Source organism: Ammodytes marinus, assembly GCF_949987685.1.
Source record: "Ammodytes marinus genome assembly, chromosome: 3".
Lineage (NCBI taxonomy): Eukaryota > Metazoa > Chordata > Actinopteri > Uranoscopiformes > Ammodytidae > Ammodytes > Ammodytes marinus.
Genome location: NC_137232.1, coordinates 16,080,636 through 16,106,393, shown reverse-complemented (window position 1 = coordinate 16,106,393; position 25,758 = coordinate 16,080,636). Strand labels below are relative to the sequence as shown.

General features: G+C 38.9%; 1 protein-coding gene across 1 annotated transcript; it reads left to right on the top strand.

Annotated features, from left to right (window-relative positions):
• Positions 1 to 397: 397 nt before the first annotated feature.
• Positions 398 to 25,503, top strand: LOC307248800 (SR-related and CTD-associated factor 4-like). Its single transcript, XM_080025314.1, has 18 exons — positions 398 to 588; positions 2,882 to 2,965; positions 3,366 to 3,410; positions 3,544 to 3,705; positions 3,799 to 3,916; positions 4,073 to 4,206; positions 4,305 to 4,451; positions 4,543 to 4,616; positions 4,731 to 4,827; positions 5,311 to 5,394; positions 5,684 to 5,763; positions 6,549 to 6,736; positions 7,255 to 7,355; positions 7,459 to 7,572; positions 7,686 to 7,842; positions 7,941 to 8,035; positions 24,118 to 24,241; positions 24,439 to 25,503. Exons 1-18 carry the CDS (start codon positions 559 to 561, stop codon positions 24,873 to 24,875), a joined length of 2,271 nt encoding a protein of 756 aa, XP_079881440.1. The 5' UTR covers positions 398 to 558; the 3' UTR covers positions 24,876 to 25,503.
• Positions 25,504 to 25,758: the final 255 nt, after the last annotated feature.

Below are 25,758 nucleotides of genomic sequence, written 5' to 3'. Positions count from 1 at the left end.
ATTTAAACTGACTAACTCTGCAAGCAATAGCCTATCTTCCTATAATGTTTGACTGAAATCATATTTGATGGCACTTAATGAGCTCTTTTTAGAATATCAATTCAATTCAGCTGTATTTGAATTATTCTGGGGATTTTTATTAAAGTGAATCTACTTTCTACCTCATACCTCTCACACGCCATTGTAAGACGTTCCACGTTTTCATTGAACACACATCTGCTCCTACCTGTATTTATCATGGCTATTTATCATAGATAGTGGTATTTATTTATGCTTTATGGACTTTCAACTGCACTACTTTCTTGTGAAGTTAAAACTAATTGCTATATCCGATAAACCTGAAGGCAGCATGTGACGTCAGACGCTGTGTCTGACGCGCACGGGGTGGTACCGCGAAGCAGTCAGTAGCAATTCTTAGCATAGCAGAGGTTTGGCTAGCAATGTGATATATCAGGAATAAAATAGAGCATTTCAACTTCGCTGGTTATGTTGTTAGCTATATGTTTATGATTGGGTAGAGTGGACTCTTTCATCGACCGGGTTCAAAAATAACGAACCATGGATGCAGTGAACGCGTTCAACATGGAGGTAAAGTTTGCTTGTGTTTTACCTTGGTCCAAAGAGCTAACGTTGAATCCAAAGGCTAACGTTATCGGTTACTAAGTCGGTGTGAGTTAACAGAAGTTAATTTGTTTGATTAAGATCATTTGAATTAAGTCAACTACAACAGATTACTTGATTATTTTTTGGTCGAAACGTTTATTCTGTTGAATGCGGACGTTTAAAACGTGACTCTATTTGGTAGCCACTAGCTTAAACCAAACTCAGCGCTTGTACGTTAATCTTTCAAGGCCTGCCATTTCAGTGTGGCTAATTGTTTACTCAAACCACTGATAACAAACTAATCAAGTTGTTCAGGATTTGAATAGTGTCTGTACATTTATACCCAACTGCTGTGCAATTAGTTGTGTGTCCTGCTATCAGTTTTATAATTAAAACGGTCGGTAACAACGTTACATTTGTCACCACCAGGTAACGTTAGCACAGCGACCTGCCAGCGACACACTGATCAGTTGTTGATTGTTTTGAAGAAATTAAGTTGAATATAGTCATAGAACATCAGACCAACATGGGTTATTAAGTACGTTTGCCGAATGTAAGGTATTGTTTTGTTGACACCTGGTGGTCCCAGTTGTTTAAAAAGTTGCATCTGGATCAGAATTATCCGGATTTGGAAATCCCCTTTTTTTTCAAGTCCAGGCTGGATCATGTGATCCATCTTAATTACAAATACTTAGTAATTGTTTTTGACGTTGTGTTTTGAAAGGCATAACGTTTAGCTTTATCGCTAATAATTAACAAATCAAGCACAAAATAGAAATACATGCAACATCATACAAATGTATCATTTGACCTATGTGAAAGTTGTATAATATCCCGAATAAATCTGCAGCTGGGATCAGGGTGATTTTCATCTTTCCAAGTCCTACTGGAACGTTTTGAGCAACGTATTTGTCCTGATTTAAAATCAAGATTGAATTACTTGATCTAACAAGATTTATTTTGATTTTCTCAATTTGATCCTGGACTCTGGACTCTCATCTAGCTTTACCGTGTTATTATGAATGAGTGTATGTAATGGTGGGTCATTGTGCATGCAAATGAGGCTGTTTTAACCAGTTTGCTGCTTTCTGAACGTATTGTGATGTTTTCAAAGACAAAACCAAATGCAAGAATTAATATTTAGAACTTCCTTTCAACCCAAGATTACTGGAGGGACCTATCCAATTCAATATTGGAATGGATCTGATATAGCTCCAATCCACTCGGACTCATTGGATATCGGACTCACGCAACAAATCCATGTATCCGATCCAAATTCCATTGCCATTTTTTAAATGATCTGATTTTGTTTTGTTTTTTCATGCTTTTGTTTAAGAGTTGTTGCTACATAACTATAAGGCCCTACTCAATTTATCAAGTTCAGATTTGGGAAGCTGCCAGCAGCTTATGTTATAGGGCTTTTTGTTTTGTGGATACTTATTTCTTGACACTTTCTTGCACTTCATTGGAACATTTATTTAAACTTTCAAAACTTTTAGAAGGAGTTAAAGTTCTGATGAACTTCTGTATTGAAATCGTTTCAATCAGATTAAATAATTGGGTTTGAATACGTCTTTTTTCATTTTTTTATATATTTTGCTCTTTTAAAATAAGAATGGATATCTGGGTTGCTTAAGCCTTTATAACTGTACACATAATATTAGCACCAACATAACATTTGTAATAATTTTGAAATCGGACAGTACAGGTATTGGCCCATATCCAAACCCAGATATCAGAAATCTGATCGTAAATGAAAAATAGTGGATCGATGCATCTCTAGTGGTCACGATCTAATCAACAGTGGCAATACATATGATTTCTATTTTATTCCGCACTCCTGTATCATTCAAGTGCCGGAAAGTTTGAGATTAGCAGTAAAGACCAGCAATCTTATCAAATTGAAATTCCATTCCATTGTGAGAATAGGAACAACCTTTATTTTCCCGTGTTAAGTAGGTACTTGTATGTAGGATAGGTTCAACTTTATTTTCCCCATGGGTAGATTTTGCTTGGGTACAGTGCATCATTGCTTTCATAGAAACATACTTCATACAGAATTCAACCAGAACAAAACATCGACAATGTAGGTTCATGATAAAACTACACATCTTGCATTGAAATCTTGTTTGAGCCATTTATTCTCTAAATTATACTCCAGAGATAGTTTGCTGTTGCTGACTTTTCTATTGACGAACGATGTTATTGTATACCTGTAATTTTCCAATTTTTTAATGAACTCCAACTCTTTTTTTCTATTTCCATTTTTACCGACCAGTTGTTCTCCATGATAGAGATGAAGCCTCCAATATCTCGCGCAAAAATGATGTCTGTAACAAAATCGGCCATCAAAGCTATAAAGGTAACATGCATTCTTCATCAATTTTATAATCATATTAAGGAGCGGCTAATGTAAGCGAGGATCTCCTAGACTTTTTGATTTAGTAGTTTTAGAAAATAAAAACTTTAGTTATACCCCAGCCATTGTGACTTTTGAACCTTTATAATTTTTTGTAATATGCAGTAGATAATAGAATATTTAGAATTGTCTCCATTTGTCTTCATGTCTTCTGTACTGCTATCTTTCATCATGCAACACAATGTGATGCTTATTTGTGTGATTTGTCGGTTATGTTGGTATTGGTAATTTATATTTTTATGAATTTTTAATTCGCCATCTGTTGCTGTTCCTGCAACTATGGATATTGCATTAATAGTATTATCTAGTATTCTGTTACTGATGTTAATTTGTCTCTTTTTAGCTTTACAAACATGTTGTCCAGATTGTTGAAAAGTTTATCAAAAAGGTATGTAATATTGGTCCTCTTCCTTTTACATTAAAAATGTGAGATCAAAGTGCACTTTACAAATGCAATTTGTCATGTGAATAACTGGAATTGTGTTTATCTTTTCTTTCTTTTTTTCCTTTCTTTTTGGTAGTGCAAGCCAGACTTAAAAGTCCCTGGTTTGTATGTGGTTGATTCCATTCTTCGACAATCACGGCACCAGTTTGGTATTGAAAAGGATGTGTTTGCGGCCAGATTCCTGAAGAACTTCACAGAAACCTTTCAAAACCTTTACCACTGCCCAGAGGATGATAAGGTACCCTATGATTGTGCTTTTTAACATTATATTATCACAATAAATGATAATAAGAAATATCGTAATGAGGGTTTTTTCTTTTTTCTGAATCAGAGCAAAATTCTGCGCGTCCTGAATCTGTGGCAGAAGAATGGTGTGTTTGACATGGACATCATTCAGCCTCTGATGGATATGGCCAATGGAGCCATTGTAACCGCCCCTCCAATGGAAGGTAGAGATAATTATAAACTTGTACCTGCTTGGGAAATGTTTCAGGGTTTTGAAACACTGCACTTGAGTCTTAACTTTGAGTGTGTCCACTTTTTTCATAACAGAATGCAATGATATATCATGCAAAGACACTAAACTGTTCCTTATATCTGATCAGTTCCCAGTGTCCCACAACACGAGATACAGCCTCTTGTCAATAGTGCCTCAGTTGTGCCTGCTGTGCCCCAGCTACCCACTCCCGATGCCTTAGCCGCTGTGGCACAGCTGTTTCAGTCCCCACATGGTCAGGAGGTAAGACATACGATTTGAGTTGTTTTCTTGCTACATTAAATCATGGCAGGTCAATTATTGTTTAAAGTCTGAATGACTTCTCCCACTCCCTCATCTAGCTGCAGAGAATGCTCCAAAACTTCCAACAGGCAGAGAAGACTCAGTCGGCCGCCATCTCAAACAATGTACCAAATCCACCCCAGGTGTCAGAGCCGCACCTCGACCCGTACGGGGCACATACGGAAAAGAAAAGCTCTTTAGCTGAGGTAATAGCAAATCCCACTGTCGCAACAATACCTGATGTGATCAAATACAAAATACTCTTCTCATTTACTAAACTGATTTTTTTTCTTCCAGAAACTGCTTGACCGATTTGATTATGATGATGAACCTGAAGATCCAACGGCTAAAGAAGGCAGTGCCAAGTTACAGTGAGTTTCATAAATGTATATGATGCTAAAAATATATGACACTTTTGTGTATGTTTTGAATGAAAGTGCAGTGAAAACCCAGACTCAATATGTGTGTACATTTTGTCATGACAGCGGCATTCCTGAAAATATTTTTAACCAGTTTCCTGGTCAGATTCCCAACGCAGAGAATGTTCATCCACATATGATGGGACGGACTGGCGGTGTAGAGGTATCCACTTATAACCGCATTACACAATAACCCCACTAACTTTCAATATTGCATATTGTAGTGCATGTTGTCCACACTTTGTTTGAAGCAAATAAGGCAAAGGTGATTTTCCTACTTTGTCCTATGAGATATCAAGCTAAAAATGGGGAATACTTCAAAATGTTGTGTTTTGGGGGCGCCCTTAGCTCAGTTGGTAGAGCGACCCCCCCCCCCTGGGCCGGGCCCAGCAGCAGACCCGGGTTCGATTCCCGCCCGCGGTCGTTCTCTGCATGTCACTCCCCTCTCTGCCCCATTTCACCTGTCTCTTCAAACTATCAATAAAGCATGAAAAATGCCAAAACATATCTTTAAAAAAAAATGTGTTTTGTGTAAAGGATCGCCTGTGTGGGCCTGCAAGTTTCAATGTAAATAAATTGTAGTCGGTTACCCTAAGGTATCTGTTCTTTAACTGTCTCCTTTGGCTGTCTCTTTGTCATCACTCAGCACGGTGGAGAAACGACTCATGGTGACCATCATATGATGCCAGATGGATTCCGTTCAATAAATGAGGCTTATTCACAAGCACAGGTAAATCTTCAACCAAATGTAGTTTAACCTGATTACATGTCTGAAAGACTTTCAGCGGAAGTTCCAGTGCATTTGCATGTGATTGTCAGCTTTTTTATATATATATTTTTTTCACAAGTTAGTTTTTCTCCTTTTGTTCAATTGAATACAATGGCTACCTCAACTGGCTAAGGTGTTTCCGGTTTAATTTTAATTTCAGCCTCAGGATGTGAACTCTTTAAATCAGAGCTTGTAACACTGTGCTCATTAGTCGGAAAAATAACATTGTCATGTTGTCATTGTCTTACAGGGACATTCAAGAGAAGACTCAACTATGAGGCGCGAGGGCAGACAGAGAGCCTATGGCAGGAGATCCAGATCTGGTTCCAGGTAAGAGGCTGTGCTCATGACAGATGAATGTAGTGCTTTTGCTTTCAATTAGATGTTTTCAAATACTGTTTTGTATGTCAAAGTAAAAAAAATTATAGGGACATATGTTAGACTTACCCTCTCCTATTTTGAGTCTACCAATAATGCTATAGTGCGTAACTTTTTTGTATAAATTAATGTTGATTACATTCAGGCCATTGCCAGTTGACACAAAGATGATAAAGCCTTTCAGCTACCCAACACTCTATATTTCTCAGTGCGGCAGCGTTTACAAACTGGTGTCACCCCCCCAACACTGGCGCAGGAGCTCAGAAAATTCCCTAGATGCACCCAAGAAATGTTCCAGTTGTTGATTCTACTACTAAGAAAAAAACCTGGAAGTAGAGCAGAAGGAATAAAATCCGTGCGCAATCACAGAAGGCTTACCTTATGTCAATGTGCAGAAAGTATTATTGTAATCACTCAGAATTCCTCATGGGGGCAACCTAAGTTACACACCATAGCTTTACTGTTACAATGGACTAATAAATAATTTGATAATCTGCTCCATTATTCAGTGCACCCTAAAGGGCTAACTAAACATCGGAAAGCAAAGACCAACCAGTGATTTGCTGTGAACACACTGACACGCCCAGCTTCTGCTGTGGACTCTCAGAACTTTGTGTTCATGTTGTCATTTTACACACAGCTAATTGTGAAAAGGATAGCTTTCCTTGTAGGGAATTGCATTGTTTGGTGATGACATATTAAACCATATTAAACTTGGTAACTATTTTGTGTGTCAGATCTCCCAGGAGAAGAAGATCCAGATCCTCTTCGCGCTCGAGAAAGTCCAGGCATCCCCGCTCTGGTTCTCGCTCCAGAGAACGGCGCTGGAGATCTCGCTCTCGTTCTCAGGACAGGGGGGAGAGAGAGAAGGACAGAGAGCGCAGACAGAAAGGTCTTCCCAGCATGAAGAGCCAGACACTCAGTGGTATGTGATGCAACAACGGAAACACATTTTTTTAAAGACTGCTGCAATCACTATTACATTCAACATCCACATATAATAATTATTTATAATTTCTCATCACATTGCTGTGTCTGTAAAGATAACAGAAACAGTTATCATCACAGTTAATTTGCTGGTGTTATTTGAATAATCGATTAATAGTATTAAAGCTACCAGAACCCACAGAGATGTCTTGTTTGTATTTTTATAATTTAAATCTAGATTTTGCTTTTACGATGGGTTGTTCAGGTCAACCTTTGTTACGTTTCTGACGGGATTTATTTATTGTACAACAATCTCATGCATGTTGTATCTGGTAATGTGGCTATTTTAACACACACTTGCCTAAGTGGAGTAACAGTGACATTACAATAAACTTTATTTTAAGTGTTGACGACATTTCCGTTCTCTTCCATCAAGCATTCACAATCAAACAGTAAAGTTAATCAACCTAAATATCATCCATCCATCAAGGAGTTGCTGATCTCATGTGCTTTCAGTTTGCAGCACTACACTTTGGGTTGGACAACTAGACAAGAAAACTCAGCAGGCGGATGTGATGTCCCTTTTGGAAGAGTTTGGCCAGATTGAGTCCATCAATGTAAGCTTGGACAATTCACATCAAAGATACTTGTAATCCTGACTGATCCTAAAACTTTGTTATGAACTATTTCACTACAACATTCTGCTTTCTCTATGTGCAGATGATTCCTCCGAGGGGTTGTGCTTATATTGTTATGGTTCACAGACAAGATGCCAATACAGCCTTGAACAAACTCAGTAAGGGATCATACAAGGTCAACCAGAAACCTGTCAAGGTACATCATCTCTTACACTGGTTGTTTTTATTTCCAGTTGTGTAATAGTTGTTTTGTAATTGTTTGTGTTGAAGGTTAACTTGATAACTATAGCTAATATCCTTCTTGTCTAGATTGCCTGGGCTTTGAACAAAGGTATAAAATCGGCACACAAAAAGTTCTGGGATGTGGAGCGAGGAGTTACCTACATCCCCTGGAACAAAGTCAAAGTTGAGGAGTTGGAGAGCTATCGGGAAGGGGGTATACTGGACGCAGAGACACAAAATCCAGGTAAACACTTGGCTAATCCTTTGGCTGGGCTAAGATTCTCCTGCTGCCGATTATTAGAAGATTTCTTATGTTGTCATTGTGTTTTCCGTTGTGCACAGAGTGGACTAACGCCAAGGACACCAATAAGCTGGCAGCTGTAAACGGAGCACTGGAAAGTGTACCAGCAGATGGAACCAGCGCTGCTCACATTCAGGTAATGATAATACAGTCTTTCAACACCTTTTTTCCAACATTACAAGTGCTCTTATTGTATTGGTTCATTGGCCTTAGTGTTGGAGGCTTACTTCACAATCTTTGTTGTGGAGAATGTAATGAGAATAAATCATTGTTGCATATGAGTAGTGGAGCTTATCTGAACCCGTATTTTTTTAAGTTATTGTTTATATCTAAAGAAATGACCCTGGTGAATGACTAAATAGAATCTAAATCAATGTGATAGCTCCATGCAGTCCATTGTTAGAATTACTGGGTCTTATCTAAATGCCTTGTACTACTGGCTGATATGATTACTGCTGCTGCTGCTATGTTAATGATGAAATTTAAGATTCAACTCATTGACATTTTACAAAGACACTCTCCACCTCAGCCACTATAAAGGTTGAAAATAGATGCTAATTTTCAGTGACAAATTTAACTGTTGGCCAGTTTTTATGTTTGGTGTGTGTGTGTGTGTGCAAATGTTTGTGGACTTGAGAGCTACCTTTTTCAACTACACAACCACAAAAGTTTGTGTAGAGGATAATTACTTGTCATCAATAATACCCTCAATGCTGATGAGGTTTAAAAATCAGGGTACTTATGATACCTGATTAATAATTATACCTGATATATTCAACAACAAACAATGTAGTTTTGAATAGGGTTGCAAAGAGGTGGAAAGTTTCCGGAAACTTTCCATGGGAACTTTCGCTTGGGAACTTTGGGAATATTCAAATTTGGGAATTATATGAATTAACTAAATTGTGGTAATTTAAATGATCTGTTTCATATCCAAACATAAATCTAAACATATAAACATTATGTTTTGTAATAAGCAGACATCCATGCAAAATAATACAATAAAAAAACATTTAATTTCAACAGATTTATTTGTAAGTAGAACTTTTCAAGTTGATTATTTTATGAACGATCAATAATTTCACTGAACAACAAAAAGATGAATGTTGATTAAAATATAACTCATCTGTCTGACCCCACCCATTCAATAAATTAAGTTAAATGCCCCCCCCATGTGATGGAGGAATGCACAGTGCATGTAGGGGGCGTGGCCTCAGGACCCCTGCAGTAAGCAGTGTGCTTTGTTCAATTTGCCAAGTGAAAATTAAATCTGGTTGTTTTAGTCAAGATTATGCTAAAATGTATTTTCCCCAACTATATTTAAAATCACTGTTTAAGCCTCTGTAAACCAAGCCTAAAGTTGTAAAAATCAATATATGATATCAAGTTGGGTGTCTCGATAAGCTTTTAAAAAACCTGATTGATATAAAATGTTTATTAACATTATACAACTTAGTTGAAAAAACAGCTTTTTACTGTCTAGAACGTTTGCCAGGACTGAAATATAGCATAGTTAGAAGGATTTAGTGCATTTGGGTTGCCAGGGCCTTTAAGGGCCAACCTTCAATTGAGTAAATTCACGTTTATTCCCATTAATTTCCATGGAAAGTTTCCAACTTTAAAAATCCCCGGAATGTTGCAACCCTAGTTTTGAATAACTCGCTACTTTTCATTGTGTAGTCTTGACATTGCGTAGAACACTGAACTGGACACTTGTCGTGAGAACGTTTCTTAGGTTTTAGATGGCAATGTGGTTAGATTAGATTAGATTAGATTAGATTAGATTATTATGGAGTGCTGGATTAAACCTTTTTTTAATGAAATAAGACATTTCTGTGTTTGTCTAAAGTGAATATCAGGTTATTTACCATCCAAAGAAGGATTGTCATCTCATGTCTGTCTTAAATCACAAGGGTTGTTTCAGTTGCCAAATAAGCAGACAAATATAATTAGGTGAGTTTGTATCCACAATTCAGATAAGCTGCTCTACTGATTCAGCAATGCTTATTCATCCAGTTCTCCTTTGTCTTTGCAAAATATTGCGTCTTCCCTTGGTAACCTTGTACTGTGCCGTATAAATCATTAAAATAAAGTGGGAATTACAAAAAAGCCTAAGTTACTGTGGTATGTGTAGAGGGAAAGCATTTATGTTATCCTTACTCTGTTTACAGTAACTAAACTCTGGGTTTGGCTAAATTATCCGTGATTGTTTACAGGAAGTTACATTTTCACATTACAGAAAAATAGTTTTTGCAACAGAAATATTTAAATGGCTGAATGGTTGATCCGGGCTCTTGGGTTTATTGTTGCAAGCTGATGGTGAGCTTGCAATAAGTCAATTGAAGCAATAAAATAAATCAGATTTTTTTTTTTTTAAGTTCAGATGACCATCCAATGTTTAAAGGTGAAGTAAGCCATTTATTTATGTTAATATAAGTGTTAAATCGCTCTTTATTCATACAGTGATCACTTACATAATGTGCGCGTTTCATAAAGCCGATCTCTCAGTCAGCTGCTTTTCATGTACGTCTCACTCATATATTGTATATACACTCCATGGTCTCACTGCCGGTGCACGCCAGAGCAACAGATGGGTGAATGTGTATGCGCCTACAATGGCGGAGCAGGTAAAAATCCTTCCCAATGTCTGTTTTGATGGTTTTTATCATGTGTTATCACACTTATGGATCTGAGATGATTCTAGATAACTTGCTGCTTGAAGACCGCAGTGCATTAATGTGGTGACGTAGGGACGAGCGTGGGGACTGCTAACTGCAGTAACTGACGGGAAGTTAGCTAAAAGAACCATTCCGCTTACAGCACCTTTTTAAGTGACTACATGGAACTTTTAAATGTTTATAAAACAGTATAATTTTTCCTCTGATGGTTATAAATAACCTGTAACAGCAAACAAGACAATCGGCAAAAAATAATGCTATTTTTATTTAGTTAATATTAATGCCATTGCTTGGGTCTGGATCCCCCAGCCTCAGACAGGCAGGCCGGATAAGCCTGTTTTTCCAAACAGTACTAAATCAAAATATACTTTGCTTCTCCATCATCATATTATCATTATAACTCTTACATAAGTCAAATATAAATACTTACCCTCATTATGGTGCACCCTCTCACTAGCAAATATATCATATATTTATGACTGCAGGCGCTGGTGGTGTAAAAACACTGCTGCTTTTGTTCAAAGGGGCCGAATCAAACTAAAAGTTTCTCTTAGGCACTTTAAGGGTGTATTCACACATGCCGTGTTTAGTTTGGTTGAAACAAACTCAGGTGGACTTCCGCCTTCGGTGCACATCTTTCAGGCAGGTGTGAATACAGCAATCGCACTCGGGGGCGGACCAAACAAGTGCTCCGAGACCCAGCTGAAGAAGTAGTCTCGGTGCGTTTCCAAACGCACTCTGCTGCAGTTCGTTTGTGGTGTGAATTTGTCCGGACTCGATCCGACCCAAATGCAGGAAGCACTGTGCCTTTTATTTTTTAATACATTGCCGTCACATTATGGGAAAGTGTTGTTGTCGCCATTGTTGGGACGATAAGTTGTGGTTTGACCGGGAGCCCAGAACAATATATTACATTTGATCGAGAGGACACGTAAAAATGCTGAATATGTTCAGCGATCAGATGGAGAGGGGAGCATCTCCCGCACAATGCCAACAGGTTCACGCTGCGCAAGAAGTGTGTGTTTTTATTTTGCTTCCCATGTACGGGACCGTCAATACTATCCCTGTGTCAATTTGGAGCTGAACTGCGCCAAAATGACACCCAGCTGATACACAGCTTAATCAGCTGAGTGTCGGCATGATCCTATTCTTCTCGCGAGCCGCACGTCCAGCAGCAAAAATACAGTAAAAATTATGTTTCACATCGTAGACAACAAGCCACAGAACGTGGCATTGTCATAGGGCTTCATATTATTACTCATATGAAACAACGATAATTCGATTTTCTTTCTTTATTTATAGGCTAGATGTAGGCCTTTTTATTATTTTTAACCCCATATTATATCAATGATATTTTTTGCAGTTTTTACTTCGTTCTTCCTGCTTCTCTCCACCCCAGAATGTCTGTCCAATGAATGAATGACCTCAGATCACGTGTGGTTTTGCTTCGTAATGCTGGTTCACTTACAAAAGGGGCAATATGAAAGTGGACCACACCAAACAAAAAAAATCTAAACTCTATTTGGTCTGGACCAAAGCAAGTGAACTAGCTGACTATCCCTGTGTGAATACACCCTAAATCAAAATTTGTGTTTTAATAAGCAGTAAAAAAATAAATAATAATAATACCGTTTTAAGTCCTCTTGACCAAATGCTGAATACATTTTCAAACAGACATTCTTAAATGAACATGATTTAGCTTGACTGTCTGCAACCTACCATACTTAGTAGACCTGCTGGTACTCAATGGGAATAAAGATTGATCACGTCCTGAAGTTGAGAGTATCTGACTGCTGTTTGGACTTAAAAGCTCGATTTGGAAGGAAGAAGGTCCAAGTGGGATACAAGGTAAGACGACAACACCATTAGCTCACTAAACCCGGCAATTGTCAATGGAAACTTGACAGAATATAGCATAAAAAAAATAAGTTTTCGGCAAGGGGGAATATTGCAAAAACAAGTCATTTTTCATGATCAAATTATAAAGGAAAAACTCCAGTCCTTGTCAACCATAAAACTACTTGAAGTTCTCATCTCAGCATAATCTTGGGTATCAAGTAATCTCCAGTTGGACTGGATTCAGATCAATCAGCTCAGCATACAAACGGACTGATTCCTACAATTCTGTTTTGTTTGTACATTACTGAATTAACCATTTTTCAAACTTGTTTCGGACCAAATAGTTAGGTTAAAGCTACCTCTGTTGCATCGTAAACAATGGCCATTCATGGAAAGGAGCTGCCAACTTGACATTAGTTTGAGAAATTATCATCTTTCCAAATGACTTAAAGCCTCTGGAAACCTGTGCTAAAATAGTACAAATCAATATATGATATCAAAGTTGGTTGTCTCAGTATGCTACTGGTGGTGAAGGCCACATATGACCAGCCACCATTACTGAATTTCATCAGACCAACTTCACTTGAGTGTCACTTCAAGAGAAATATTTTCTTTCTCTCTTGCTTGTGTGTAGCCTTTTCTGTTGGATGTGACTGTTGGTATTTACTGTCTAATCATTAGTTATGACAGCCCTTTCCCTTTGGGACAACATGTTAATTTTGAAAATGATTGGTAGTTAAGTCCTGTGCTGTTAAGCCACCCGGTTGTTCAAAATATCCCATTTATTCTGTGCATCTTGGGATTTTACAAAAATCTGCCCTTTTCGGTCTTCTAAATCTTAAGTGGTACCACTTTCTTATCTCTGTCCAACCACTACAAAACCTTCCTTGACGTGCATCTTGCAAACCTGCATAATGAGATTAGAAATTTATTAAATTTTGAAGGAAATGCAACTTTTTGGATCCTCAACATGCCTTTCAAGAAGTTGCTTTTCTCAGGCCAAACCACACTGGATTTCTTAACCACGGTTTGGATACTCTGACAGTAAATCAAACCGAGGTAAACCCTTTTGCTGTGTTAATCAATTGAACATTGAAAACCTCTAGCTCTAGATTTGTTGGGCCCAGTGACAGCAATGTTTGCTCAGCCTGCTTTGCATGACGTGCATCTTTACGCCATTTCTATTGTTTTCTATGTTTGTGTCCACCTAATCTTACATAAGACAAGGTCTTGGCACACATGTTTGTGTCAGGATGCGCTGCTGTCTGTTTTTTATAACATCAATGTGTGTCAACTTAAGAGAAGTTGCAGTTTCATCACATTTACTCCCAGGATCAGCAAATCTCAGTTTATGGACCTTGACTGGCTCTTCTGTCTGTATGGCATTTTTGGTTTCTGGTAAGGTTGTTGAATAACACGTCAACTAACTCGACATGGACAGGGTGAGTTCTACCAAAATGGAGTTTCATTGCTGGCCAGCTGCTAGTACAGCAGAGGAGAGCACTTTTACATGTATTTAAATTCAATGGTTTTCAGGGTAGTCTGCTCAACACAGTGGGGTCCATTTCTATCTCTTGGATGCACAGTAACTCAAACAAAACAACAAAAAACTGAACCACGTGTATATTCTTTTCATGTTCCATCTCTGAATTCGTGGACTTGGATGCTCTTTTTACAAGTGAATACTGTTAAGTCTCTTTTCAGTTTGTGTCACCTGTTTCATCCCTCCTAAGTTTAAAGGTGCGAACACACTAGGCACTTTACACGCGTAAGATTTACGTGCGTAACGCAGCTAGAATGTTGCTTGATCATTTTGTGTCAAAAATGGTTATACGCGCGTAACGTGCCTAGTCTCCCTCCCGATATTGTATTTCCCTAATCAACCATGGCTGCGATCAGACCCGACACAACAGCGTGCATGTCCGCACAAAAACAACAACAACACGGCCAACAACTGTGCCAAAAGACAAACTGAACAGCACAAATAGCCTAGCATTAAAACAGCATTGCATATTCTCGGCAGCTACATAACAAACACAGTTACAGCAGCATCGGTGCACGGCGGCACAACATAAAGGCAAATAGTCAAAATTAACCTACCTGGCTGTGACAGGGGACCGTGACTGGCGTAGATCAACACCGGTGCTTCGTGTACTTGTCGTGAAAGTCCTGCGGACATAGTCGTCATGTTTGGGTTCATAATATGAGGCGCTAGCCGCCCGCACACAACCGGGTGAGTTAACTAATGCTATACGGCGCTAACTTGGTTTATCGGCTAAAGCACAGCTACACATATTCACTGAATTAACCAGGAAGTCCATTCTCCTGGTTTACTTTCCCCACGTCTTCTAACCCCGAGTGGCTTCATACAGCACCGGCCGCCCGCAATACATTTTCCTCCTCTGTGTACACTGTTCTCCCACTGTGCCAATGTATGTGACGTCGGGTCAACCCCAACGCTGATTGGCCATCGCGGCTAATCGTCACGCGTAGGAGCGTAAAAAGTTCAATTTTTTGAACTCCTCGCGTAGCTGCGTAGGCGCGTATATACGTGGCTCATACGCGGCTAACGCGGCTAAAATGTTGCTTTAGCGCGAGTGGCGCACCTACGCGCCATGTACGCGCGTAAACCAATGGTTCCATATGGAAAAACGGACGATTTTATACGCGTCTGTACGCGTGTAAAGTGCCTAGTGTGTTCGCACCTTAAGGACTTAGCTTTGTTAAGATATGTAATGATTGGTTCGATATCAGAAATCTGCTCTTTACTGCAATGTCAAGTCAGTGATCTCTCATTTTACATACAGTAAGAAATGGCCTCAGCATCCTGGCTGTTATGCTCATGTAATGTTGGGTCTGATGTCAAAGCCCATCTGTATGAGCACAGTTTGTCACTGGAAGGCCTGTCATTTAAAAATGTCTTACATGTGCTGCATACATTGTTTAAAATATCTTGAAACAGGATGGTTGCATCCCTGGATTTGTGTCTGGTAGTGTATTTATCAATTTTCTTTGGAAAAATAACCGGTATAGAGTATTAGCTATTGCTTCTACAGGTAACCAAGCATGTGGAAGTAAAATGGATACAAGAAAGATTTAATGGCGGCCCTGGCAATGAAGTAAACCAGGTAAAAACAGTTTTATTTCTCATTTAGCACACAAACAACAATTTAACTACAGAGCATATTAAGTGGCTTATGTGCACTTAAAACTGTGCACATATTTTTAAATGTCCACCTGTGTTGCCCCTTTTTCTTTTTTAAGAAATAATGGTTTCCTTATTGGAACTTATTTTCTGCACTTGTTTACTCAAATAAGGGAGGAAAAAAATTATGAAATAGAATTAGTTAATGACATATAAACTATAGAGTAATAGAAATAAAAAATATTTGAAATGCAGCAGTCGGTAATGACAGTCTGTAACTGCTCAAATTAGACTTGCGTTTCTCGCCTTTTTATTAATTTTTCCTTTATTTATCCTAGAGAGATCTATTGAGGGGGGGGGCCTTCATTTGCAATGAGGTCGAGTTATACTTTCTTTCATAGTTATATTTGTAGAAGGAAAAAAAAACTGACAATCACATGAGTTAGACTGGAGACTGTCTACTTGTACCTTGATTAACATGGATTACAGTGTAAAATCTGAGCAGTCTTCTCCTTTCAGTCGATTTCAAGTGAAGTGACATTTCATGGAAAGAGGGGAAATTCTACAATTACATCAGGTAGTACCGTGGTTTAGCTCCATTTGAGGAGAACGTCAGACTCCCATGAGCCCCACAAAGGTGAGTGTTAGAAATAATTTTCGGACATCAGGGCTTTCTGTCTTTGACAATACTGTGGTAGAATGGATTTTACCTTGATAATTTTTACTCCAGGATAACCTAATGTGTAAAGAGCTACCTCATTACTGCCTTTTCACATGTCTTATAAGCAGCACGTAAACAAAGTACAAATGCGTTATAGTGACGAGTTAAAGCACTGAGATGATCCACGTCAGGAATGCAAAAGTTGATCAAAGATCCAGTGCCCAGCTGACTGACTCATGGGGTTTCCTCAGGGAATTGAACCTGCAGCAAAAGTGGAGCAGCTGTTATCCGGTATTTTCTGTTGATGGAGGGAAACGCCAGGGTAAGAGCAGACCTATTTGTTGCTACGCCAAGAGTATTGGCAGCATCAAGGCAGTTTTACTTCTGAATTTATTTTTCTTTATTTCAATGGTATCTTAGTAGTTAGAGCTATAGTGCGTACCGTTTTCATATAAAAGAATGCCGGTTACTTTCAAGCCATTGCCATCAGCTCCACAAAACTGTATCTCTCATCGGGCAGCATTAACAAACTGGTATCGACCCCCTGACACTGGTGCAGGAGCTCAGAAAAATCCCAAGAAGCGGCAAATACATTTTTCAGCTGATTCTACCGCTAAGAAAAAATCTGGACGTACAGCAGTAGGTATAAAATCCAAACGAAAGGCTTACAACATGTAGATCAGGGGTGTCAAACTCATTTTGGTTCGAGGGCCACATACAGCCTCTGATCTCAAGTGGGCCGGACTAGTACAATAATGGCAAAATAACGTACATCAACTCCAAATCTCTAGCTTTGTTTTTCAGTAATATGCTTTATCACTCAGTCTACATTTGTAACCTACATTATCACGGATCACAAGGGATCTCTGTACCCCCCATGTCTTAGTAAAGGTTGCTGCTGGCCATGGGAATAGGAGGTGCGGCGCTGGGCGCCGCAGCAAAAATTTGGGGGGTATTTTGCTCAAAGATGCCAATACGCACTAATGAAATAAACAACTGTTTATTTGAATACACAAATACAACAGGCACTGACGTTACAGTTGTCCAATTTTGTTTACTATATGTACAGGGACACATTTTGTGCAAACATGCAGACAGTACAAAATAAAATTTAATAAAAGTGCAACTTCTACTGTTTTGATTTATTTTTAAATACAGAGGTTATTGGTTGTTTTGGAATTCGTTTTTCCCAATTTAAAACATAAAAATAAAGCAGCATGGAAAATTAAGAAATAAATCTTGTAGGCCTACACTAGCATGCTCCTGCTCGTTTCGCACGTGCAGAGCCGCGGACACATCGCGCTTGCTAGTACATTAATTGTTCAGCACTAAAAATAAAAATTGTTTTATTTATTTTTTATTTTTTTGGTTTTTACTTTGCCATAAAGCACTGGAGGAAACATTAATAGCGGTGAAGCAAGATTGCCATTTACCATTTCCCACGTTGCTAAAATGTGCTTTTTTTTAATTTAGGCTGCCCCCTAGCGGCTGGAGTGAGCATTTTGGTTATTTCTTTAAAAATTCATATCTCCTCACAGGAATGGACTTACTTTTTTTTTTGAAATGCTCATAAATGTGTGCTCTACAAGTCGCGGGCCGGATTAAATCATCTTGCGGGCCGCATCCGGCCCGCGGGCCGTATGTTTGACACCACTGATGTAGATGCACCGACTGTTTTTTGTAATTACTCAGAATTCCTCATGGGGGTGACAGAAGTTATGCACTAAAGCTTTAAACTAACATCATCAAATATAAGTGCCCATAGTGTGTGCAGATACTACACTTATATACAGTGCATACAGAAAGTATTCACAGCGCTTCACTTTTCCACATTTTGTTATGTTACAGCCAGGAATAATGCATTATTTTTTTTTTTTCTCAAAATTCTACACATAGTACCCATAATGACAACTTAAAAAAAAGTTTGTTTGAGATTTTGGCAAATTTATTAAAAATAAAAAACGAAGAAAGTGACTTGTACATAAGTATTCACAGCCTTTGCGATAAAGCTCAAAATTGAGCTCAGGTCCATTCTGTTTCCACTGATCATCCTTGAAATCTTTCTACAGCTTAATTGGAGTCCACCAGTGGTAAATTCAGTTGTTTGGACATGATTTGGAAAGGCACACACCTGTTTATATAAGGTCCCACATCAGTGCATGTCAGACCACAAAACAAGCATGAGATAGAAGGAATTGTCTGTAGACCTCAGAGACATGATTTTCTCAAGGCAAATATCTGGGGAAGTCTACAGACACATTTCTGCTGCTTTAAAGGTCCCAATGTGTATCATGTGCATCCGTAAATGGAACAAATTTGGAACCACAAGGACTCTTCCTAGAGTTGGCCGTCCCTCTAAACTGAGTGATTGGGGGAGAAGGGCTTTTGTTAGGGAGGTGGCCAATAACCCAATGGTCACTCTGACAGAGCTCCAGGGTTCCTCTGTGGAGAGAGGAGAACCTTCCAAAAGGACAACCATAGCTGCAGCACTCCACCTATCAGGCCTGTATGGTAGAGTGGCCAGACGGAAGCCACAGCCCGCCTGGAGTTTGCCAAAGGGCACCTGAAAGACTCACAGACCATGAGAAACAAAATGTTCTGGTCTGATGAGACAAAGATCGGACTCTTTGGCGTGAATGCCAAGTGTTTTGTTTTGAGGAAACCAGGCACCGCTCATCACCTGGCCAATACCATCCCTACAGTGAAGCATGGTGGTGGCAGCATCCTGCTGTGGGGATGTTTTTCAGCGGCAGGAAGGACTAATCTAGTTAGGATTGAGGGAAAGATGAATGTACACAGACATCCTGGAAGAAAACTTGCAGAGCGCTCTTGACATCAGACTGGGGCGACGGTTCATCTCTCAACAGGACAACGCCCCTAAGCACACAGCCAAGATATTGAAGGAGGGGCTTCAGGACAACTCTGTGAATGTCCTAGAGTGGCCCAGCCAGAGCCCAGACTTGATCATCTCTAGGTTTTGTAAAGAGTAATGGGTGGAACTGGCCAAAGATAGGTGTGCCAAACTTGTAGCTTCATATTCCCAAAGACTTGAGGCTGTAAAAGGTGCCACAACAAAGTATTGAGCAAAGGCTGTGAATACTTATGTACATATTATATTTTTGTTTATTTTTATTTTTAATAAACTTTAAGTTGCCATTATGGGGTATTATGTGTAGAATTTGAGAGAAAAAATAATTGAATGCAGAGTTATTCCAGGCTGTAACATGACAATGTGGAAGAAGTGAAGCGCTGTCAATACTTTCCGTATGCACTGTGTGTGTGTGTGTGTGTGTGTGTGTGTGTATATATATATATATATATATATATATATATATACACACACACACACACACACACACACACACACACACACACACACACACACACACACACACACAGTGCATACGGAAAGTGGCATATATATAACACACACACTTCCAGATTAGGAATGATGTAAAACCTAAATTGGTTCCATTTCTCATCAAGCGGGCTATAGTCATTTATTGCTAAACACTTGCATTTTCATTTAAAGCTTCAGTTGGCAGATAAAAAAAAATTTAACTGAAAAAGAAAATGACCCCCTCACTCAGTGCTTCCTCCTTTCAAAGGAAGTCCAACCTTGTGCAAATTGTGGACTTAAAGCCACTAGGTGTGTAGGATTTGATATTTTCAGCGTTGGCGCCCCCAGTGGCACAATCAATATTCATATTGTCGTAGACAGAAATGTAGACCACTACGCCCTGCACACATTTTGCATTTCAACAAAAATTGACAAATCATCAGGGGTACTATGAAACTATAATAAATTCATCCTCAATAGTGGTGCAAGTGGCAGTAAAGTGAAATGCAGCTATCAGCTTGCTCCCACGATTGGTTCTCTTACTACGTCAGCATGAGCAAGCACCGGCCAAAACAGTGAAACATGAGACAGTGTGATTGACCGTCATGATTGACGAGGTAAGTTGTTTTTGCAACATTCCGTTCAATTAAGTTTGATTAACATTATGAGCTTGCCATGACTACACCAACAGTTGTGGCTAAACAGTTGGGCTGCTGCTTCTCCTGATTATTTGTGAAACATGTCTGGTTACGCACAGAAACGTTGCATCTTTTAGATTTTCGCAGAAAAATCTGACCAGATTCCTTTTCTTATAAAAAAAAAAGTGGGAAAATATGCAACTGAGCATCATTATATTCTGGACTGGAGTGAGTTTAAAGGTGGAGGCAGCAATTCAGGAAAACGCTTGCTGCAAATCTTTACTACCTGTCTGCACTGTGTGTGCGCAAGAAAAATCTTGTGTTTATACACAGCATAGGCTCTGTAAACTAGTATGTAAATGAAGGGGGCTCACCGTTAGTAGCACTATTCTGTTGTATTAACACTGGGTTTTTATTCAATGCTCACGTACGGGTAGCAGATCTTGAGGAGATTGACAGATTTTGACTAATAGTTATTTTGACAACAAGCGTTCCCCAGAATCACTGCACCTTTTTAATATTAAAATAAATAGTACAACTCCAATCTTTATCTGCAATGGCCAACAGTGTTTCTGCAGGCCAGTTTTTTCTTCTTCTGCTTTCATAAAGGAAAACATCTCTTTTCTAACACATTAAGATTACAAAGCTTTAGTTATAAAACCTAATCTGATTTACTGACATGGGATCCTTACTAATCAAGCAATCAGCACATCTGCCAAATGTTGAATCTAATGCAGAAGAGCCTGTACCTGCAATTATTCTGATGGCCACTAAATGGCGTTTCCAGTCAGAAGAAAAAAAGATAATTGAAATTACTAAAATCCCTAAATGTTCTCTTGAACAGGGCTGTGAACAGACTATTAAGGGGAAGGGGTGAAAAATGAAATCGTGGCACCACCCCATCTGAACAAACATGCAGCCCAACGGGTGTCAGGAGGCCCCTGGGTGCGTTCTGACAGCCCCTAGATACTGGAGTGTATATTTTTTTATTGTTTATATTTTTTTATGCTGAATTAGGTGACACACATATGCTAAAATACACCTCTGATATGACCATAGGGAAGAAATTGAGTTTGGAAGTGTACCATCATGGTGCCTCTTCAGATGAAAAAAGGTAGGAGCTCATATGTCAATAGGTTGCCTCTATGGTAGTAGACATTTCTTTAATTTCTGCCCTAAGGTCACACAAGAGGAGCACCTGAGCGCCTCAAATAACCATTGTATGACCTTAGGGCAAGTGAGGAAGTCCCATTAGCCAACAGGTTAAAGCTATAGTGTGTAACTTCTGTCGCCCCCATGAGGACTTATGAGTAATTACAACAACACTGTCTGTGCATCTACATAAGGTAAGCCTTTGGTGATCGCACATGGATTTTTTACCTTCTGGTGTAGGTCCAGTTTTTTTCTTGGCAGTAGAATCAACATTAAATATTTCTTGGGGGCTTATGAGTTTTTCCTGAGCCAGTGTCGGGGGGGTGATACAAATTTGTAAATGGTGTCATACTGAGAGAGAGTTTTGTGGAGCTGATACACTTGATCAACTTTGTGTTAACCTGTTTGGTTATGGCTTGAATGTAACCAATATTCAGCTACATGAAAATGTTACGCAATATAGCTTTAACTTTACTGGTTTGATTTTTTTTTTTAAAGGGCACTAAGGCACTCTGAACCAAAACAGCAGGGGCAGTTGCCCCCTCTGCATGTTGCCCATGTTTGCTTGAATGGTTATGGTTGTTTCCAAAGAACTGACACAAAAATCTATTCTGACTTGAACAGGGAAACCTTTTTAGAGCTATAGCATTGTGCAAGTGCCTGATGTTGGATTATTTATCAATTTACCTCTCACCTGTGCAAACATGGGTTTTATCTTCTCATTCCACTACATTAGATTAGTTGGAACAGACATATGTGCTTTTGATCAAAGACATTAACATACAACACAGATGTGGTCGCTGCTTATTTTTGAGCACATGAACCAACAGGGCTATTCCCCTATATTTCTTGTTGGATGTTTTGCACTGGGAGGTAGGGTCACATTTTGAAGGGTAACAGCAAATTGCATTCTGTAGCAGTAACAAGATTTATAGGTGAACATGCTCCATAGCATGTTGGCCCGCAGCCAGCTTTGGCACCAAGGAGAGAATGTCAAGGCAGAACCTGCAGGTGATCACCATGCAGCATCTGGTAGGCTATGAGTTTTAACTTGATGTGTTTAGTGACTCTGACCAATAGGTATCATGCATTTAAAGATAATAATAAGAGGTATTTAGCATCGGCTAAATGATTTGAATCAAAAGTATTAGATACATGTTGAAATTTCACATCTCACAAATTATACATGTTATCAAATTGAATTACCTGAGAGTGCAGTCATGCGACCAGTGCAGCACATGTATCAGGATGAATAGGTTTTGTCTTTTTATTTTATATGGTGCTGTATGTTGCCTTGACCTCAGTACTAACTTAAGTATTTCTGATTAATTTTGATTGATATAAATAAGGTTTCAATTTTATTTGACAAACATTCTTAACTTTTTTTTTATTATACAGTAAAGATATTCATGATCAACCAGTTCTATAATTTTAAATATGCAACAATATAAATATACTAGTCAATAATTAAAGGAAGTAACAGGTATGCTTATGCCTGCACAATGTAGCTCATAAAGTGTTTATGGCAGTTCAGTGATAACAGTGACACTGATCACAAAGGGCCCTTAACCTCTGTCATAGAGTTGAAGCTTTTGTCCTTTGTTAGTTTCTTTGTCAGCAGGATTTCTCAAAACATGTAAACACATTTCTGATTAACTAAGTGGCAGTTTGGTGACAGTCTGTTTTATTTAAATGTATTGTGTGTGTGCGCATTTTTATTTTATTTTCCTAGTAAGAGTATGTGAACCCTGTTCTCTCCCAGTCACAAAACACTAACCTGCTCAGCTGGTCTCCACATTTATCTTAAAATAAAGCCATTGTGCCTATTACTCTGAAAAATGGATTATGAACGTGTCAAATCCTAAAGGTATGCTAGCCTAGGAGAGAAATTGTATTGAAATGGAAATTTTGACTGCATCAATAACTGAATTGTTCAGCCCTCTTTTTTTTTGTTTAGTTTAATATCTTTCTTCATGTATTCCTCAGTTCATCATTGTCTATTTACTGTGTGTGAAAACTGTAGTGTTCTCAAAGCAAGTGTTGAAATCAGCTGTATTTTAGGATGTGACATACACACAATTACAGCTCTTTATACACAAATGTAACTTCACACTAGGACTATTAGTCCAATTGTATTAAACACGCTTTGACTTACAAACACAGATTTGTAAGATGTAAAATGGTCCTTTGGGTATCAGAGAACTGAATATATTTTTATATTTTCTTCAGTTATTCAAAGCCTGGTTATTATGTTGGATCATGTTTGTATACTAGGTTCAGTACAATTTCAGCAGATCTATTGTATATTTCACTACCCTGTGTGCTAATATTATATTTTCAGAAATAATTTTGCCAAGTTTTACCATTCATGGCTAGATGGCTTACAGTTAATGTTCTTGCAAGATATGAGTGTTTTCCTGCTTTTTTGGTCTGTGGTCCTTTTTCTTTTTTTTTTCTTTTTTACAATGGTTGAGGCTTGACATTATGTATGCCTTTTTTGTTGGTTTTGTTTGCAGTTCTGTCAGCTTTAGAGTGTTATAATGTATGATGATAGTGTATTTGTAGGACTTCACTGACACAGTACACAGTCATGAACAAAATGTATTGATATTTTTTCTTCCTCACTGTGAAAGATCAATACAAAAGGGATGCAAGCTGCTTCATATTAATACACTTTCTACTTTCAGTTCACTGCTTCAATCAGGCTTTCTTGTTTGTTTTACTTTAATCTTAATAGGGATGCCTTTGTGTTTCTCTGTCTTCAGGTGCCACCAGTTGAACAGGCAGCACCCATTGGAAGTCCACCGGCTTTTCCTGTCCCCATCATGCTGTCCCCTACATCAATGCATCTAGGAGGAGCTCCTTTCATCCCCACAGAGTTGGCACAGGGTAAGACATTTATACAGAAGAACATAGTGTGGATTTTACAAACATCATCTAGATGGCAGATGTGAGTACAGTCATGTTGATTTAAATGTAACAATTTAGGGAGAATTGATTACAATATTAAGAAATATATGCTTAAATGTTGTCGCTGTTCTTGGCTCGGATCAATAAAACCTTATCTTATCCTATTTTTGCTGCAGGAAGTTTAAAACATCCAGAAGAGTCCACCAAGGATTCCAGAGGGGACAAAGGCACACCGTCAGACCTGGTGACAGACAACCCGCTGGGGTCTCCTGCAGCCCCAATGATGACCCTGCCAGGCCCAGGGGTCATGCCGGGTCCAAGACCGGGTATGCCGCCCCCTATGCAGCCTCCACCTGGCATGCCTAATCCTCATCTACCTCCGTTCATGCCTCCTCCAAACATGCCACACATGCCTCCGCAAATGATGCCCAGAGGACCCATGTTTCCACCAGATAGGTTCAGAATGCAAATGCCCTTTCCTCCTCACGGCCCTCCTTTCCATCGTCATCCTTCTATGGGACCACCGGAGGGCATGGATGACGGTGATGGGAGACATTTCCGGAACGGGAGGCCTGGGTTTGGGCCACCACCCTTCCACAGAGGGAGGTGGTAGAGGTCGGCTGAATAATGGGACTTGTAGGAAGAGGAAGCTGAACCACTGTGACAGATACTAACACAATATCTGGTTCAACTAGGACTACTGCAAACGATTTGTGGTGCCCAAACCTGTGTCGATACCTTATTTTACACCACCAGAACCTTTTCCAAGTGTCACATGAACAATGAAAGACGAGACACAGTGTTCAAGTTCACATTTGATGTAAATACTGTATGTGCTTGTAGCTGTTTGATATCTTGTTGTATATTTGAAGTTGTGTAGTTTTAGTTTATGCTTTAGGTCTGTAATCTTGGTAGTTGATGAAGGTCAAAACAAAGGCAAAGTCTGTATTTTTGAGCTTGTTCCCTCACCAGAGTTTTTGTGTATGGAAGAAGACTGTACAAATCTATAACGCATACCTTTTGGGAAATTTGTTTTTAGTAAAATGCCTTTGTACTACACTGATGTTTAATTCTTTACAAGAGAAGTTGGGTTCCATTTGAGGCTGAGGAGGATTTCATGTCCTGCCAGTAGAGGGTAGAGTAAACCCTGTTACCATGGCCAACCTCTGCTGTATGTTAAGGTCACACCTTGTATGATCATGTGCAGTGAATATTAAAGAGAGGTTCTACCGTTTGACAAAGTGGTCTTACTTGAGTTGATCAAACTTACATGTTTTAACTACTTTCTAAGGAAATCAGTCTAGGCTTGGTTTAGATTGTGTCATGCAAAATGAAGTGTTGCATATCAGTATTTGAGCACATTGATGACAAATAATCTATATGGGCAGGAGATGAGGGTGCACAGACAGCCTGCACAAATGAGCATGTGAATACTGTTTTTTTTTAAAGAAATAAAGATTGGATTAGATTTATTTTCTCTGTTTTAGCTATAAAAC